The sequence below is a fragment of the Homalodisca vitripennis genome, unplaced genomic scaffold, assembly GCF_021130785.1.
Source record: "Homalodisca vitripennis isolate AUS2020 unplaced genomic scaffold, UT_GWSS_2.1 ScUCBcl_10620;HRSCAF=19589, whole genome shotgun sequence".
Classification (NCBI taxonomy): Eukaryota; Metazoa; Arthropoda; class Insecta; order Hemiptera; family Cicadellidae; genus Homalodisca; species Homalodisca vitripennis.
In genome coordinates this window covers 7,654-24,902 of record NW_025786818.1, presented here as the reverse complement: position 1 = coordinate 24,902, position 17,249 = coordinate 7,654, and the positions used below count along the sequence as shown (strand labels likewise).

General features: G+C 32.3%; 1 protein-coding gene across 1 annotated transcript; it reads right to left on the bottom strand.

The window, feature by feature from the left end:
* Positions 1-13,635: 13,635 nt before the first annotated feature.
* Positions 13,636-16,968, bottom strand: LOC124374867 (protein-S-isoprenylcysteine O-methyltransferase-like). Its single transcript, XM_046833011.1, is given in 6 exon segments — positions 13,636-13,819; positions 13,822-13,863; positions 15,577-15,711; positions 15,713-15,777; positions 16,681-16,697; positions 16,901-16,968. Coding segments are annotated over 6 exon segments (471 nt in total). The 3' UTR covers positions 13,636-13,675.
* Between the last annotated feature and the right edge of the window lie 281 nt (positions 16,969-17,249).

Here is a 17,249-nt window from a genome sequence, read left to right as displayed (position 1 = left end):
GTATGTTAAGTAAATAAGTTATTAAAATATGGTTTATATAAGATGAATAATTTTGAATACAAATTCAAAGTTTCACGCATTACTTTTGTGTAGTCAAAAATAATTTTAAGGAAAACCAAAATAAATCAAATTTGTCTATTGTAATTAAAAAAATATATATATTATTTATTACAATTTATATATATATAATATAAATAAATATTTTTATATATATATAAAAAAATTTATTTTTTTCAAACAAAAAATTTTTGAGATAAAAAGTATTTATATTTAGGGGCCAGCAAAAATTATCCTAATTTTTTTATTAGTTTTATATAGGAAAGTAAACTTACCTATGGAGGATACCGCTTTCTTGGAAATAATGAATCCATTTCTACTTGAGTGCACTACGTTTTAGATAAATTGAATCAACTCTTCCCACCATCGTTACTTATTTTTAGTCATAGAATTATGGAAGATACCTCACTTTAAAGATAATTAATATGCATCATTTTTTTAGATATTTTTATAGGTTATTTAGGAAAACATCTCAATTTTTGTTGTATATCTTCGTTTAAACACGTTAACTGCGGCAGACACCTAACAGCGCAGAGAGAGGAATAAGAGTATCTTAGTATAGAACTGCACTAAAGATGTTAAATATTCAAAAAGCATACAAATTCCATAAAACAAATTAATTTAGATGCGTATGAATTAAATCTTTAAAATTGTCATCTTCCATAATGCTATAATCAAAAATAAGGACCTAAAACTGAATGATACTGTATTAATTATGATAATACTGAATGATAATGATACATTAATCTTATGGGCAAATAAACACTCAAGGATATATTACTACAGCTGACTCATAAGAAAATTTTTTGCATCTTTCTTAAGCCGTTTGCCTAAAACATGTAAGTATTATGAGAAAGTTTATTGGTTTTTCAATGCTGGTAAAGAGAAATAATATTTTTTTCAATGTTTATATGTTAATGTACCCCCAAGAGGTAAACAGCTTTGCGATTTATTATACCTTGATGTCATCCACCCCATGGGTACATCATGTATGCACAAATAAAGCTCTTGAATTATTATTTACTTTTATTTTATGAATACAAAATTAATATTTTCTTGTATATAAATACTGTTCACACTAATTTAAACCATTGTAATGAAACAAAATAACAAAAAACTTTTTTGTATGATATTCCTTTTTGGTACCTCAAAAATTCAATCATCGTGTATTTAATGGAGTATACAATCTTTTCTAAGGCATTGGTATAAATGCAAACTAATATTTCACAAATCAAAAACATCAGCATACTTATAAAACCACTCATAAGTCAATGCCTTATACATGTACTCCTCCATCTGGAGCAAGTTGATCTTTACTACAGCCACAAATTTTTACGGATTACTGTGAACTTCTCATAATATTCAATGTGAAAAACACCTCTACAACACACTGTATAATGATTAGCAATGTCATAAGATGAATTTTTTGTCATATCAGATAGAAACAATGAACTTTTATACCATACAATTCTATAATACTGAACCTTTACAACACTTCAATTCCTTATAAGGTCAGTAACCTTCCTTAACATGCTGTATGCACATTTCGTATTTGTACCAAGTGTTCTGGTTTCAGGTTATTATTTTAGTTTTTATTTTGTCATTTGCATAAATTATTAGAGACAATACCAAATACAGATGGTATTTTTATGGGTTTGTCGATGATTTAGAAGAAAACTTTAACTTTTAAAAAGAAAACTTATGACCTAAAACTTAGAGAACTCAGGCGAGCAGCTGCAAATGAGCACATAGCCAGCTCTGACAATAAATCTAAGGCACTCTGGAGCATCATCAGTGGAGAAAAAACATAAAAAAAAGTCTGATGACACACTTAGACAGCTGGAAATTGATGGAAAAATAGAAGACAGCCCGATGGCAATTGCAGAGCACTTAAACAGCTATTTCTGCCGGGTAGCAGATATCACTCTTAATCAAAATCGCAGTGCTCTCCAAATTAATACTGTTCCACCACAGCCCACCGCAAATATCCAACAGAACCCACAACTAACCATGGCCCCCAACACACATAATGAAGTACTGTCTGTAATACAGACATTAAAACCTAAACTGTCATGTGGCATTGATGAAGTCCCATCAAAGGCAGTCAAGCATTGTGCAAACCAATTAGCAGCTCCACTCGTCACAATAATTAACAAATCCTTTGATAATGGTCACTTCCCTTCAAAACTAAAACTCTCAAAAGTCTACCCAAAGCACAAGAAGGGATCAAAAACCAAACTTGAAAATTATCGACCAATCTCTTTAATCTCTCCTTTCTCAAAAATTATAGAAAAAATTGCACTAAAAAGGATGGTACAACACTTGCAAGAACAAGAACTGCTATCAAATTGCCAACATGGATTCTTGAAGGGAAGATCCACCATCACTGCAATGACAAGCTTAGTAGAACATATCACAGACCAACTAGAAGATAATAAATTTGTCTCAGCCATCCTTTTAGACTACAGCAAAGCATTCGATTGCTTAGGGCATGATTTGATTGTGAAGAAACTATCAATTCTAGGCTTCCAAGGCAAATCAAGGCATTGGGTGGCAAGCTATCTAGCAGATCGCAGCCAGATTGTAGAAATCCATAGAACCATAAATAATAAATCGTGTACTTTTAGGTCCCAAACTCAGCCAATAACTAGAGGGGTGCCCCAGGGTTCAGTCTTGGGTCCTTTCTTGTTTGTGCTGTTTACCAATGACTTTAATGACTTCATTAACCACAACAACATCCTCCCCATTATGTACGCAGATGACACTACACTTCTTCTTCAACATGACACAGCGCAGGGACTACACTCAACAATCACTACATCAACTGGAAAAGCTTTACAATACTGTCTACAAAATGACTTGGCAATCAATCCGTCAAAAACCACTCAGCTAAATTTCAGTAGAAGACATGAACAGATCCCAGAAGTTCCCAACATCTTGGTAGAAAATCATTCTAAATTATTGGGCATGACAATAGACACCAATCTTTCCTGGACTGAACATGCTGATACATTGAGCAAAAAACTTGGACCTGGAATTTTTGTTGTGAGAAGAATAAAGTGGATAGCTGGACAAGAGGCTGCAAAAGCAGCATACCATGCGCTGGTAGAATCACACATAAGATATGGCCTGATTATATGGGGAGGAACTTCACAACAGAACCTTGACAGAATACTGGTGCAACAGAAAAAAGCTATAAGAGCACTCGCCAACCTCACTCCAACAGAGAGTTGTAGAGATGCCTTCAAATCACTGAGGATTATGACTGTCATTGCCCTTTACATTTACTCAGTAGTTGTCTACACAGACCAGGCAGAGCTTACCACAGGAGAAAACATTCACTCCTACAACACACGGAGAGCAGCAGACTATCATCTTCCAGCGCACCACACAATACAGCAGAAAACCATCATATATCGGACGGAAAGTTTTCAACTCACTTCCAACAAATCTGAAAATCCTCAACGGCCAACAACTGAAACGCCATCTGCAAGACTGGCTGATGGAGCGACCATTTTATTCAATGAAGGAATATTTTGAAACAAGATGACTGAAGCAAGACCGAAACTTGAAGGACCTATTTTCTTTTGTATATAAACTTGTATCTCTTGACGAATGTACATTTCTTAAAGAAATTGTAATAAAGATTTTGATTGATTGATTGATTGATTTTTCGTTTTCAAGTGAAAAATACATTTTTTTTATATTACAGTTTAGTCACTTTATTTAAAAACAAAAAAAGACTAAAAAATTGAAAAACAAATGTTTTGATCTATATGAGCAATAGCTCACAAAATACCTTGGCGTTGATACATAGAATAAGGCTTAATACATGAATTTAATGAGATAAACAATGATTCACCAGGTGTAGCAAGAAATTACATGCATTAATCTATATATGACCACACCGGACCCTGTGCCATTTCCCCCCTCACATTAGCAGTGTGTAGACGTCTAGCTATGAAGTGTTAAGTGTTGGCAATAATATTCTACCTACAAGATTAACCTCTATTATCAAGAATAAGTTAATTAGAGTATTATAAAATATCAAACTAAAATTCATGATTTCTGTACTGAGAGAGACAAGATCAAAGGAGTCATGGTCAAGTAGCTTTGAAAACACAAATATCAGGAACAGAGATATAAAAATTGTTTTGTTTACTCAATAAAGTAAATAATATATGTACAGTATTTATATTTTTTTTATAGATTTTTAATTTTAAAGTTACTATATACGTAAGTTTGGATTTTGTTCACATTACAGTGTAATATTTTAAAATTGTACACTTGTTTGGAAAATAATACAACATGACGTGTCTTACAGTCGTCTAACATAGATTGCTTCACAATGAAATCTGTTTTAATGGTGAATGATTTTTTTCCCATCAAAACAAAAAGGTACAGTTTTTGGACAGTAGAGTAATTAACCTTTCCCACGTGTATTATAAGTAATCTTGTGTGGTTAAAGCTCAAACCCTGTATGATGGTAAATCTCATAATTTAAGTTTTTTTTGTGAATTTCAGTTTGTAAAACCGGTGATAGAATGCACTAGAGTGCTGACTGAACATCAGATAACAGCTGCACTTCATTCGTTGTTCTTGGCTTCCTGTTAACGATCCTAAACTGGATTTTGTAGCTCCCGTCACTTTGGACTGGACACTGTTGCATTTTATGGGTTTTTCCATATGGGAAGAGTGCCAGTGCAACTTTTGAGACATGTAAGCTTTGCTCGTGTGTAATGTTGCAACTAATTGGAGTTAATTTCTTGAAATCGTGATTGTGTTTGTAGTAAATTCTTTTTAGTAAACTAATTATAAAAATGGCTAATCCAGATGATGAAAACATTGATCAATTTGTCAGTGACATTAAAAAAAATATAAAAAAAACATTCAGGTTTTATATTTTTTGTCCTACAGTAACTTTAGAAATCTATATGCAAATTAGAACTTTAAACAAATTAAAAACAGATTTATTGTATTAGCATGCTAGGGAGAAAGTCCAGAAAATTTAATTTAACATTCTAAAGGTTAATAAGTTAGTCAACTAAAAACATCCATCATAACAGCTCTTTATGTCTGTTAATATTGTGTTATTGACAACGGACTTGTACGGAAAAACGCAATTCACAGTGTAAAGAATGTTAGTTGAAAGAAAGTTATTGGACAAACATTTATTTGCTAAAAATGTCAGGTAAAAACATTGGAGCATTTTGTGTCATGAGTCATGACTTTACTCATGTATTGATATTCACGTTATAGGAAGGAACCTCAATACCACAGTTTCACAGTTTTGCTTTCATCCCTTTCATATGAGGAACCTGGTAAACACAAATTCTTTGATAAGCATGAATTGTTATGACTTTCTTTAAAATGTGTGTTGTCAAAGTTCCATTACATGTACAGATCATATTATTTAGATAATTAAAGATTTGTACTTGGTTCCATTTTGTTGTTCCTTTCTGAAACTGGGGATAGTCTGGACAATAAAATTATTCAAATAAAGCACTCACTGTGATTATAGGCAAAGTGGAAACATTACATCTTTCAATTTCATGTCAAACTCCAAAGCCTAGGTTCTGCATTGAAAAGATCAATGTGGGATAAAAGATATGTTTGCAGTACATTACACCAAATTTTTATTTCTGTGATTATCTGCACCATAAAATTTTGTATGTCAAACATTCACAATAGTCGAGGAGTCATAGTTAAAAGTAACTCAAATATTATTTTTCGAAATATACATGGTAAATTTCTATTTTTAAGTTTAAGAACTTGTAGGTTTGTATAAAATATAATATATTGTTATAAATGTTAATCATTTATTATCTTAGAAACTTGCTAACTTTAATATAAGTACAAGCATAAACAATATTTTTCTTGTCATACAAATTAAAATCACATATATACCTTCTTTCTTAATTATTGTTAAGAAATATTTTGTTATTACACTCACAAAGAATCTTGGTACACTTTTTGGATGTCTTAACATAAAGTTGACTCTAAAAAGGTAAATCATATATTGTATATAAATATCTATTGGTAGTTAGTTATGATTAAGTGTAAGAGGGGACTAAGTAGCCCTAACCTCGCCAATTCTACAATTGTGTATTACGTAAAAAAGATATTTTTCACTTAATTAAAAAAAATATATTAAAAATACCAAAGTATATTAAAAATTTTTAAATTGTTTTATAATAGTTTCTCCAATTCCATTATGTGTAGTGTTTATTTCTCAATGCATAATTTTTTAACTGTCATAAACTTTATAATTTTAAATAAATATATCTGAATGCTTCAAATATTGACCCTTTAATCAATAATTTTTCCAAATATCTAACTGGCTCCAAAGAGTGACAGTTGCGAAGCTACTGTCCAAAGGGTAATATAGTGTGCATGTTATAATATTAATACGATAAACAAGCTTGAACTATGAAGTCCTCTCTTCCACTGAAACTCAGAATCTTGTTAAAAATATAGAAATTAATTGAAAACCATCATAACTGAACATAATAGCATAAATATAGTTGAAAACACAACTTAAAAGTATTAATATTGAATGTAAGATCAGAATGTAAAGACAGAGCTAGATCAAAAGTATAACTATTAATTAATAACAAATCAATCATCTTTAACCCTTGAAGAACTAAAAAAGATTGGTCTGGATACAATTAGCATGCATGTAAGGTTTTTAAAAGTTTTGATTGTGGCTAAATTTCAATTTATTTTCTAATTTTGGAACATGTAAATATATATATATATATACCTCAGTTGAGACTGGTGAAGACCCAAGACAACATATATTTCAAACAGTCACAGCAAAATAGCATTATAATGTACAAGAAGCACCAAGCATGACTGGACGAAAACGAAACATAAATAATAACAATGGTTATTAATTTATTATCGACACAATGCATTACCCCCAACGGTCATAAATTACTTTAAACACATTCACTGCACTTTTTGTGAATTGTAATTTACACAATTAACTAAAACAAGGTAGGAGTATGTCAAACAGGCTTCGCTGAGGTTGCATGCAAACTTTCAAATGTATGGCTCAGTTCACTCTCGAGATGTCCTATAGACAGAAATTTTTACATCCCCTCAGGCAGGAAAAAGAGAAACTGTCAGCCTACAGATTTATAGACTTCAATAACCCTCCGCCTAATTCAGGTTTGGAAATGCACTATCATAGAAAACTATCACATTTTTAGGTTAATAAATAAAATCTTTCTTGTGATATCTTGCCACAAATTCCCATTTTGTTAATTTTATTGTTTCATAGCAGTGTTCAAACAATAAAAGTTCCGGTAAGCTCGACGAGTTTTAACATTGGCTTTCCTCTCTTTTTCTTTTTACACTATGAATAAAAGTCACATGTAAAAATCTCAAATGATTGGATTCAGGGTTTTTACACATTTTTTTTTAAATAGCTCTTTCTTGTCATCATGGCAGTACCCATAAAACCAATGTAAAGATATTCTCTCATGCTCAGGGCCAAATCCCATGGAGTGGCATACACCATCATCACTCAGTATTGCTAATATATAAATGAGACTTCATGCAAAATTTCCAGGTCTATTGATCAGTTCATTTTCAAAATATCGTCTGGACAGGCAGACAGAAATGAACTTATCCAGTCCCAAGAGTGATGGGCTTTGCTCAGCCAATAAAAAAATACATGTCCATATCCCACAATTAGAGCGATTTCAATGGTACAGTCATATTCATATGGCGCATCTTAAGGGTTAAACATGACATATAAAAACTAAAAATACAATAAACTTATCAAATATAATGTTAATTAGATAGATTATAGTATGAGCTTCCATAATGTATGCTTTTAATCTGGGAATATAATTGTATAATTTATTAAAATTATTTTAAACTTAAAATGTTCAAACCAATCCAACCTAAAAAATAGTGAAATAAACAAAAACTAGCTGCTGAAATCTGCATATACAGCAGTACACAATAGGAAATGTAGAAAATAATACCTGCAAGCAAAATATCATTTACAAAATGATAATGTGTTAATTAGGTTGTTTATTTATGGGTTTTTAAAACACAAAGTACAATAAAAACACGCTTTGCAATCAGTTATTTGCGTAATGCTGATCCTCTGTCGTCCAAGAATAAACGCTACAGTGCTATGCGGACATAAATGTATAAAAAATACTAAATTATTTAAGCGGGTTATGTATTTAAGGTTTTAAAAAAACTCAAAGTACAGCAAAAACAATTTGTAATCAGCAATTTGTGTACTTTTGATCATCCAATAGTTAATGTTGCGCGGCGGATCTCCACATATGCGACTATCGAATCTGAATCTATGTTGAAGATTCAGGATTCAACCCATCACTAGTTTATAGATTATAAAATATTCATATTTCTTTCTTAAGAAACTACAAATAGTCAGTCTCAGATTTACCCTAACTTTATTAATTATCTGCTTTTTCATATCATTTTTCAGGTACTCAATTTGGTAACATTAGTTAAGTTGAGTACATTCTAGTACTTGCAACTTAGGTTTTCATTACTAAAATGAACTTACTAAAAAAGAATGGGGGGATTTAACAGGAATAGATCTATTTTGTTCATAAAAGTTCTAAATTATACTGAAAACTTAAAAAGATTATAATACATGTATAAGGATATCATTGCCATAGTAGTACTACTATTCTATAATAGGCTACTGCCAACTCCTGGAACCACTAGATACAGACTGCCTATTTTATTCTCGTTTTCAGTGTAGTAAAATTTATTATGTTTATTTTCCAGTTTTTAGATTTTACTGATAGATAACAACACAAATATTCATATTTACTGTACTTCTAATGAACTGTGATAATCAGTTGTTTAAATTTTTTCAAGAACAGCAGGTAATTACTATCTTCAAATAGATGATTTCTTAAAATGTATTTATTTTGATACCTTTAAGTTATCATTTTTAATTTTTCCTACTGTTATAAAGCAGTGTTAAAATTACAGTGCATTTATAGACTTCGTAAATTGCAATGTAATTTTTCAAGTGACTGTAATGAATAACAATCAATCATAACATTTGATTTTGTTTTTGTTTAGAACTAGTATATTTTCTAGATTTTTTCACTCACATCTTCTTATCCTATCAATGCCCAGTGTTATAGATAAATTTTGTGACTCCTCCACAAGTGTTTTATCTTAATATAAAGTTTTCAAAAATATTTTAACTTTATCAGTAATCATCTAAAACATCTAACAAATGTTATTTATATTTATTTTCATGAGATAACAATGTCAAAACATTGGTTTGATTAACTCTTTGTCACAAGTAGCATCCTTATCTTCGTCAAATCCTGCCAACTTATATGTGACTTTGAATATTTATAAACACTATTTGAAATATATTGTACAATGTCTACAACTTGGCATTTTTATTAATTTGTTTCTCTAAGAAATTCTGAGACTTTTTCACGGATCATTATTTTGCTCTACCATTGTAGATATGGATAATTATAAATAATTTTAGAAGAGAGTTTTGCACTTTGTCCCTTTCATAATCTTATTCAACTTATTTAAAAACTAAATTATTAATTGAAAGACAGTTTACTTCATATATTGTTTTATTGCCTTTAATTGCCATGATTGAATTGACCACTTCTTCCCCCACCATGTTTTTTAAAACTAAAAAATATAGTAGCCCACGTAATATTTATACTACAGTCAACATAAACATGTGAATATAATCAATTTTTCTACACATAGGCTCTTGCTTAGATGTAAACCCCTGATTTTTGAATAATCTAATACATTTTATAATCATGTAATTTAAAAATGAATAGTTTTATAATAAATTAATAGTTGATAATATTTATTGATAAACATTGTTTAATCTTATTATGTTTTAAAGCATAACGTCATGGGCTATATTGGTACATAAAGAATGCTCTTTACATTAGATTCTAGTGCAGTCTTTCTCAATACGTAACGCACAATCAATATCAAGTTTATTTTACTCAATCTCTACAAAGCAGTACACAGTTATTTGATAAAAATATAATTGGTAATTACTTTTGTTCTTCAATAAAAATAACCACAAAAATCCACAATACATACCATGTTTTAAAAAAATAATAAGAATACCATTCCTAACAGAGTTTGGAACTGTCAGAAAAGCTGCAATGTACTTCAGCAATACTGTGTTTTGCTTTTAACGTTAAAGAATCACGTTACTAGAGATATCAAGTCTGGCTGGTATAGCAGACATGTCTAGCAGAACTTAAACTGGGTACATTACAGCAATAGATGTTGTCACAAATGGGCAACCAAACAGATATCCTACTAATATTTCATTTCAATCAACTGAGATGTTGAGAAACTGTCAGGTCAATACTACTCATCTAAAATTGGTGAAGGTCATGCTTTCAATAGATCAGAATATAATGAAAAGTTAATCACGTAACATAGCTGATTAGGACTGTTCTACGTCTCAAAATTTAAGTGTACATAAACATAATAATGCTAGAAATAATAAAACATCACACACTCTTCAAAAAATCACAGAGTTAAGACTGCAGTTCTCTTACTGAGAGGTCAACGGTTCAGTTCCCGTAAAGATCATAAATATTTGCAAACGGTTTAGATAATTTCCTCTTTAAACAATATGTATAATAATTCAAATTGGTATAGAAAGAACTTCCTTGAAATATAAAATAAAACCTGTTTGCAATAATCAAGAATGTAAACAATCTTAACAGTGTAAAGAATCAATGACATTGTATGATATGTATCATCTGATCTATTTAAAGTTGGTCCTTTACCCACCATTTTTAAATGAGTCATCTAGTTTGCTGTGGATGATGATGGTTGAAGTGGATGGTCTCTTTTAGGACTACAGTCGATACAACATCTGTAACTAAAGGAACCATGCTGCCCTTTCCCACTTCGAATGATAGTGAATAGAATGATACTAACCATATCTTTAGCCAAGGCAGGAGCTGGCACCACAATTGCCACATAACTCTAATGCTTTCTTTCTGCCTACTCATCCAGACTATTTTAGAGAGAGAGAGAGAGAGAGAGAGAGAGAGAGAGCTTTATTTCAAAATCACAAAGACCTGAAATGGCGTTACAAATTAATACAATTAATTACAAACAATTTTTCTTGCTTCACAAATCAATTTCGGTTTTGAATCCATGATTAGTGATGAAAGTGTTGCCAGTTCAAAAAACTCACTCATTCACACTGTAGAAAGGGTTTTCAAGAAGCCACCTGGTGAGAATGAAGGCTTTAGCGTTCTGGGGTTCTCACTCTTGATGACTTTGAGAGGCAGGATGTTGTAAGAATTTTGAGCCCCTGCATATGATGGTTTTTTTTTTCAAAAAGTGTCCGATGATGAGCAGGAAGGCTAAAGTTTTTGGGCATTTTCTGGTATTATACCCATGGCAGGTTCTTGATGTCGAGTCTGCTGATTTGAAGTCGCCAGGACGATGACTTCGTAAGATGTAGAAACCCACAACTGTCCATCAACTTCAGCTCCTTGAAATGTCCTCTGCAGCTGTTCTCTCCATCCCAGCCCAGATAACAGCCCTCACTGCTTTCTTCTGAAGAACGAGCACACGTTCTAAGTTGTGTTGGGAAGACGCACCCCACGCCATTATACCATACCTCATATTGCTCTCAAAAAGGGCATGGTAGGCAGTTAAAAACTGCTTCAAGGCGTCGTGCTAACTGCTTGCGTTCTTCTGAGGGCGAATAGGGCACTGCTGAGTTTCTTGGCAGAGAGAATCTATGTGGTCCTGGCCAGTTTCAGCGAGTCATCAATGATTACTCCAAGATGTTTTGTCGCTCTATACCTCCTGGAAGTCAGGCAAAGCTGAGACTTCTTGTTTCTTGCTTCCAAAGATGATTTGGGTAGTCTTTGATTCCATTGAAGACTAAGTCCATTGCTCTGGCAGTATTCAATGGCAAGGTTTACAGCTATAAAAGAATTTACTTCAAGGGTTTCTAAAGATTTGTGCGCTGTTAACAAAACCGAATCGTCAGCATACATAAACTGTGTGCTTAAAGGCTCAACGTACTGAGGCAGGTCATTCGTATATAAAATGAAAAGAATCGGGCCAAGGACCGACCCTTGTGGAACACCTCTTTTCACTGGTAGGAGGCTAGACCTAGTCTTAGTCTCAAGACCATTCACCATCTGTCTGATCTCCACAAGCTGCTCACGATCACTGAGGTAAACTCTTAAACCACTTCATTGGATCATCCCGAAATCCAAGAAATCTCAGTTTTATCAAGTATTAGGTCATGGCCGAGACAATCAAAGGCCTTACTCAAGTCCATAAACATACCAATGACATTTTTGCCTTCATCCATGCTATCCACTATGTGTTCTAACCATGTCAACAAGAGCTGTCCTGAGTTGATTTCTTGTGAAGGAAGCCATGTTGACTCGTTGTCAAGATATTGTTGTTGTTAAGGTGCTCAAAGATTCTTATCAGGACAATTTTTTCTATAATCTTTGAAAATGTTGAAATGAGCGATATCGGCCTATAATTTTCAACACTGTGTTTGCTTCCGTTTCTTATGCAGTGGAATGACTTTGGCGAATTTCATTTTCTTGGGAAACTCTCCACTTTGTAGGGACAGATTGGTAACATGTACTAATGGGAGAAGCAACTTACTTTTACAGAACCTTTACAATGCTTGATGATATCTCATCTAAACCAGCAGATGGTTTTTACTTTCAGGCCATTTAGGACATCGCTTAGTTCTTTTGGAGAATTTTATCATAAATTTTATCATAGCGAATTTTATCACTAGGACGTACCATAAATGACTTTTTAGGTTTAAGTGCACAGAAGTTTCCTGCTTCTTGTCCTACAAATGTGACATCATCATTTCCAACCAACTTTGAAGCACCAAATGCTACAACCCAAAAAATCACGTAATGATGTACTGTAAATCATCCGCTCTGGTAACTTCTACCAATTCTTAAAATCAAAGAAATATAACTTATTCATCTTATCTATATAGTTTTGCTGTACAAACAAATTAAATGACCCTATATGGAAGACACATCTCAATACTAGTTTATTCCTTTTTACTTCAATGACACCCATTTGAGGATATTATAATAAATACTTCCAAGAAAAATAATCAATTTGCTTGTTTTGTAAAATTACAAGTTAGCTCATGTACTTCACATTAAAATATAATTTGATAAGGGCAAACTTAAATACTACCCTTCTAATATCTTGCAAGTTTGTATACAACAGTTACAAATGTTTTTAACATCTACTGTTGATAATGCAATGATTGTTACAACAAACTATGGTGGTAATGTAAAAATAATCGATTTAATCAATAATTACTAGTAATAAGCAGTAATTGCTCAGACTTAATTAAAATGCGGTGGTTACTAAGTATCTGAGCCCAAAACTTAAACCTATTATCGTATTATTAAAAAATAAACTATCAAGTTGTAACACTATTTAAAATCCAGGGGAGATCACATATGTTAATTGGCTATTAGTTACACCTCCGTGTGTGTTACCAGCAAACATGCAGCTGTGACAGTGAGGTAAGGTTTCAGTCAGCTGATGGATTGACAGACTCTGCTGTCTCCAGGAGAGATCACTGCTCCAGCCTATAACCGCTGATGAGAGGAAGTCCTGTCCCCACCTTGTCCTGATACTCCAAGTACTTCTCTCCGAAGAAGTTGAGCAGTGTCAGCTCCTCCACAGTTATCCTATCATTGAAGAACTTCCAGCTCGCCAGAATGTAATGTAGGCCACAAAACAGAGTGGATTCACCAGTATCATCTGTTTGAAAATAAACTACAATTACCACCTAAAATTAAATAAATATTAAATGGCATAGCTAAAGTAGTAATTTTCCATTTTCTAAGATATTAAAACAAAACATTCCTAAAAAGAGGATTTGGATATTTCTGCAAAAATGTAAAAAGAAATGAAATTTTTACCAGTCTCTCACTCACTTGCAGACATACACACGTACATCAGCTTTGTCAACAACTGTCTCACCACTCTCATATTTGTGGTAGAATTACACTTGGTCTACTGCTAACGTATCACTCATGATTTATCAATTACCATATATTGTCAGCCTTGAGGTGGTATTGATAACGAACCAGCTTCACTGATAATCTAACTAGTTTCATAACGGCATTGGAGGGGTCAGTATCAGATGAATGCCGATTATTGTTTGTGTCACATTGTGAGGATAGCAAGCACAGTCGTGTCGTGAGCTAGACAGGTTGTGTCATTCTGTGCTTATGTGTGTGTGGTGGAAAGTATTATCTCATCAAGCAAAAGTATCAAGCGCCTTGGAAAACGCTAATGATGGGTTAAGTGGCAAAATGAATATTTTAAGAGAGGTTGGCACTGCTCCCAAAATAATAAAATGTAAGCTTCAGGTTGAAAACCAATAATGACAACCCTTCAAGGGACTGTAAAGAACACAGAGAAGATTGAAGCTCTGGCCATGGAGGGCAACCAAAAAAAAGGAAATTATGAAAACCTTGCCATATGAGCGATATTTACATAGCATGCAGAATTCATGAGTAAACCGGTCTGTAATGGCTGTATCATTCAATCATGAGCTAACTGTACTCAATCCTAATATACAAGATATATGAAACAGAATGAAAAAGTTCTCTGGAATTCATATCCAGAGCACCCAGTGTGGTCACCAGTTTTGTTATGCAGCAGGTAATACTATTCCTGAAGAAGGAACATCGATAGACAGGTACTGCTCAGTCCCTATTGATTAATTGTATTTATTGCTTTTTTTTCTGCACGATTGCATTGTCAAATTAAAAAAGTCGCATTTAGCGAACAGCGAGCAAATATTAAACTTTGTGATTTGCTTCAAAAGTTTACTAATGAGACTGTTGTATTCAAACATACAGAGGGGAAAGTGATGAAGAAGAGCCAATTTTACAAATGCTAACCAACGTTTTTCATGTAGGTTGTGTAATCATTTAAAGATGACTCTCGTAGTGGGCATCCATAAATTGCAACCACTGATAAAAACATTGAGCAAGTTTGTCCATGCAAACTGGAGAATGATTGATAAAATCGCATTATGAGGTAAAATTTATCAAATAGTAGTCTCCACACCATTCTTCATGACAATTTGAACATTCATTGAATTTGTGAGTGGTTCCAAATATGCTGATTTCAGATTACAAAGAGCAACAGATAACAGCTGGTAAGTAGTTGATGCAACCAATGTATACACCATGCTTGTCCGACCCGAGTTTTCCCAGTTGATGTTGTTTGAAAACGTGAAGGAAGAAAAATTTGTAGATGCTGAGGTTGTCAGATAAAAACATGACAAAAGTATTGAAAGACATATTACAAAATGAGGTCTGAAAGAGTTTTTAACAGTTGTATGATTGTTGGGGCAAGTATTTTATTGTAGGAGGAGAGTATTTTGAAAGAAAATAGGTTTATAATTTTTACCGATTTCGGGAACTTTTTGACTCTACTCGTATTACGTCTGAATCTTACCTGAGTGCCATTGGACCAGTAGAACCAGCCCACATAACTAGGGTGTCTACAGATCCTGTAGACTCCATGAGTGACCAGTTCATGATCACTGCGTCGCACACTCTGTACCACATGGTTGAAGTTCCCCTGAGCAGTCCAGCATGGCTAGCTTGCGCATGCACTCACCTCCCACACACAGGCATAAGCCCATATAGCTCACCAGTCGGTCGCATCTCCTTCAATTCTGAATGCACAGGTAAAAAATTAATTACAATATTATAAAATACATATTGATCTTTAAAATTATATTGAAAAGTAAAGAACAAATGTGATGGCATCTGCAGCAATGCTAGACTTGAAAAAATGGTGTTGTTCTCATGTTTTACATGCTGAAACCCTATTATTAGATAGGTTAATTTGTAAAAATAACAAAAATGTGCCTACTGGCATATAAATTTTACATTTTAATTTTAGAAACAATCACTCTAGCATAACATTTGTAAGTATTTACAATCAAAAATGAAAATTTCAAGTTGTTATATGAATATTTTTATTTTGAATCATTCAAAGGGGGTTTTGAAAACTTATTAACTCTCAACATAGACAGCAAAAAATAAGTAATATTGGATGCAAAATAATAAAACTTTTCTTATTTTGAACAGCCTAAAAATTGTATCTTCTCCATATTTTTTTATACAAATACGGAATTTGTATTTCTATAAAAGTAATAACCAATTTAAGATCAAATTTTCATGATCAAAAAGAGCTGTAAAAGACAAATAAATAGTACTTTTTAAAGAAAGCGTTATTAGAAAAGTATTCTTTTCTTGTGAAAACATGATCTTAATATTTTTTATAAGTATTGAACACAAACATGAGAACAAAATTGCCAAATTTCAGTAAAAAAAAAACTTATCAATCTAAAATTGAGGACTTATGCGTTAGTTTTAAATCTAATTTTACCATATACCAGTATTCCATTATTAATAAGCTTTTAGATAAAAACATACTGTGTAACCTTTATTTAAATACCCATTCCTTTTTTTTAAAGTGCTACTAAAAAAATTAACAGGATGTTAAATGTTAGAATATAACGTTAAACATTTTTTTTAACATTACAGATATAAAGATTTTTTTTTAAGCTATTTCAAGTGAAGCAAAACTGTTAATAAAAATAATGGTTTTTATAAATGAAGTTAAAAGAGCTTAAGTGTAATAAATCTTCACAAAAATAAATACTTAGATCTATATGACAAAAACTTAATTTTACAATATTTTTTTGTATACAAACTCAAAATTAAAATTTACTTCTCCAATAATAACTTTGTGGTTATTATCTACTTACCAGGGAAAAAATAGACTTCAATAAAAGAACTCCACCCAACTTGTAATTGCAGCAATGATATATTTCATTACTGTGATTCAAAATATTATGAATCAATACTCAAAGATCTTGGATTTGTTATCGCTATTGTCAAGAATTCCGAATAGTGGAAGAAAGCCATCACACACATGTACCTGGAAATAATACATTGTTAAATCATGATAGTTTACAAACAACATTGTTTAGTTTCTGTACAAATATCTATTTTAGGAAATCCTAATGCTACAAATTTGGTCTGATGAAACTTGGTGTGTGAGTAAATGTGTTTCTCCTATTACTTGTACTATACTAGGAACCAAAATTGATGGCT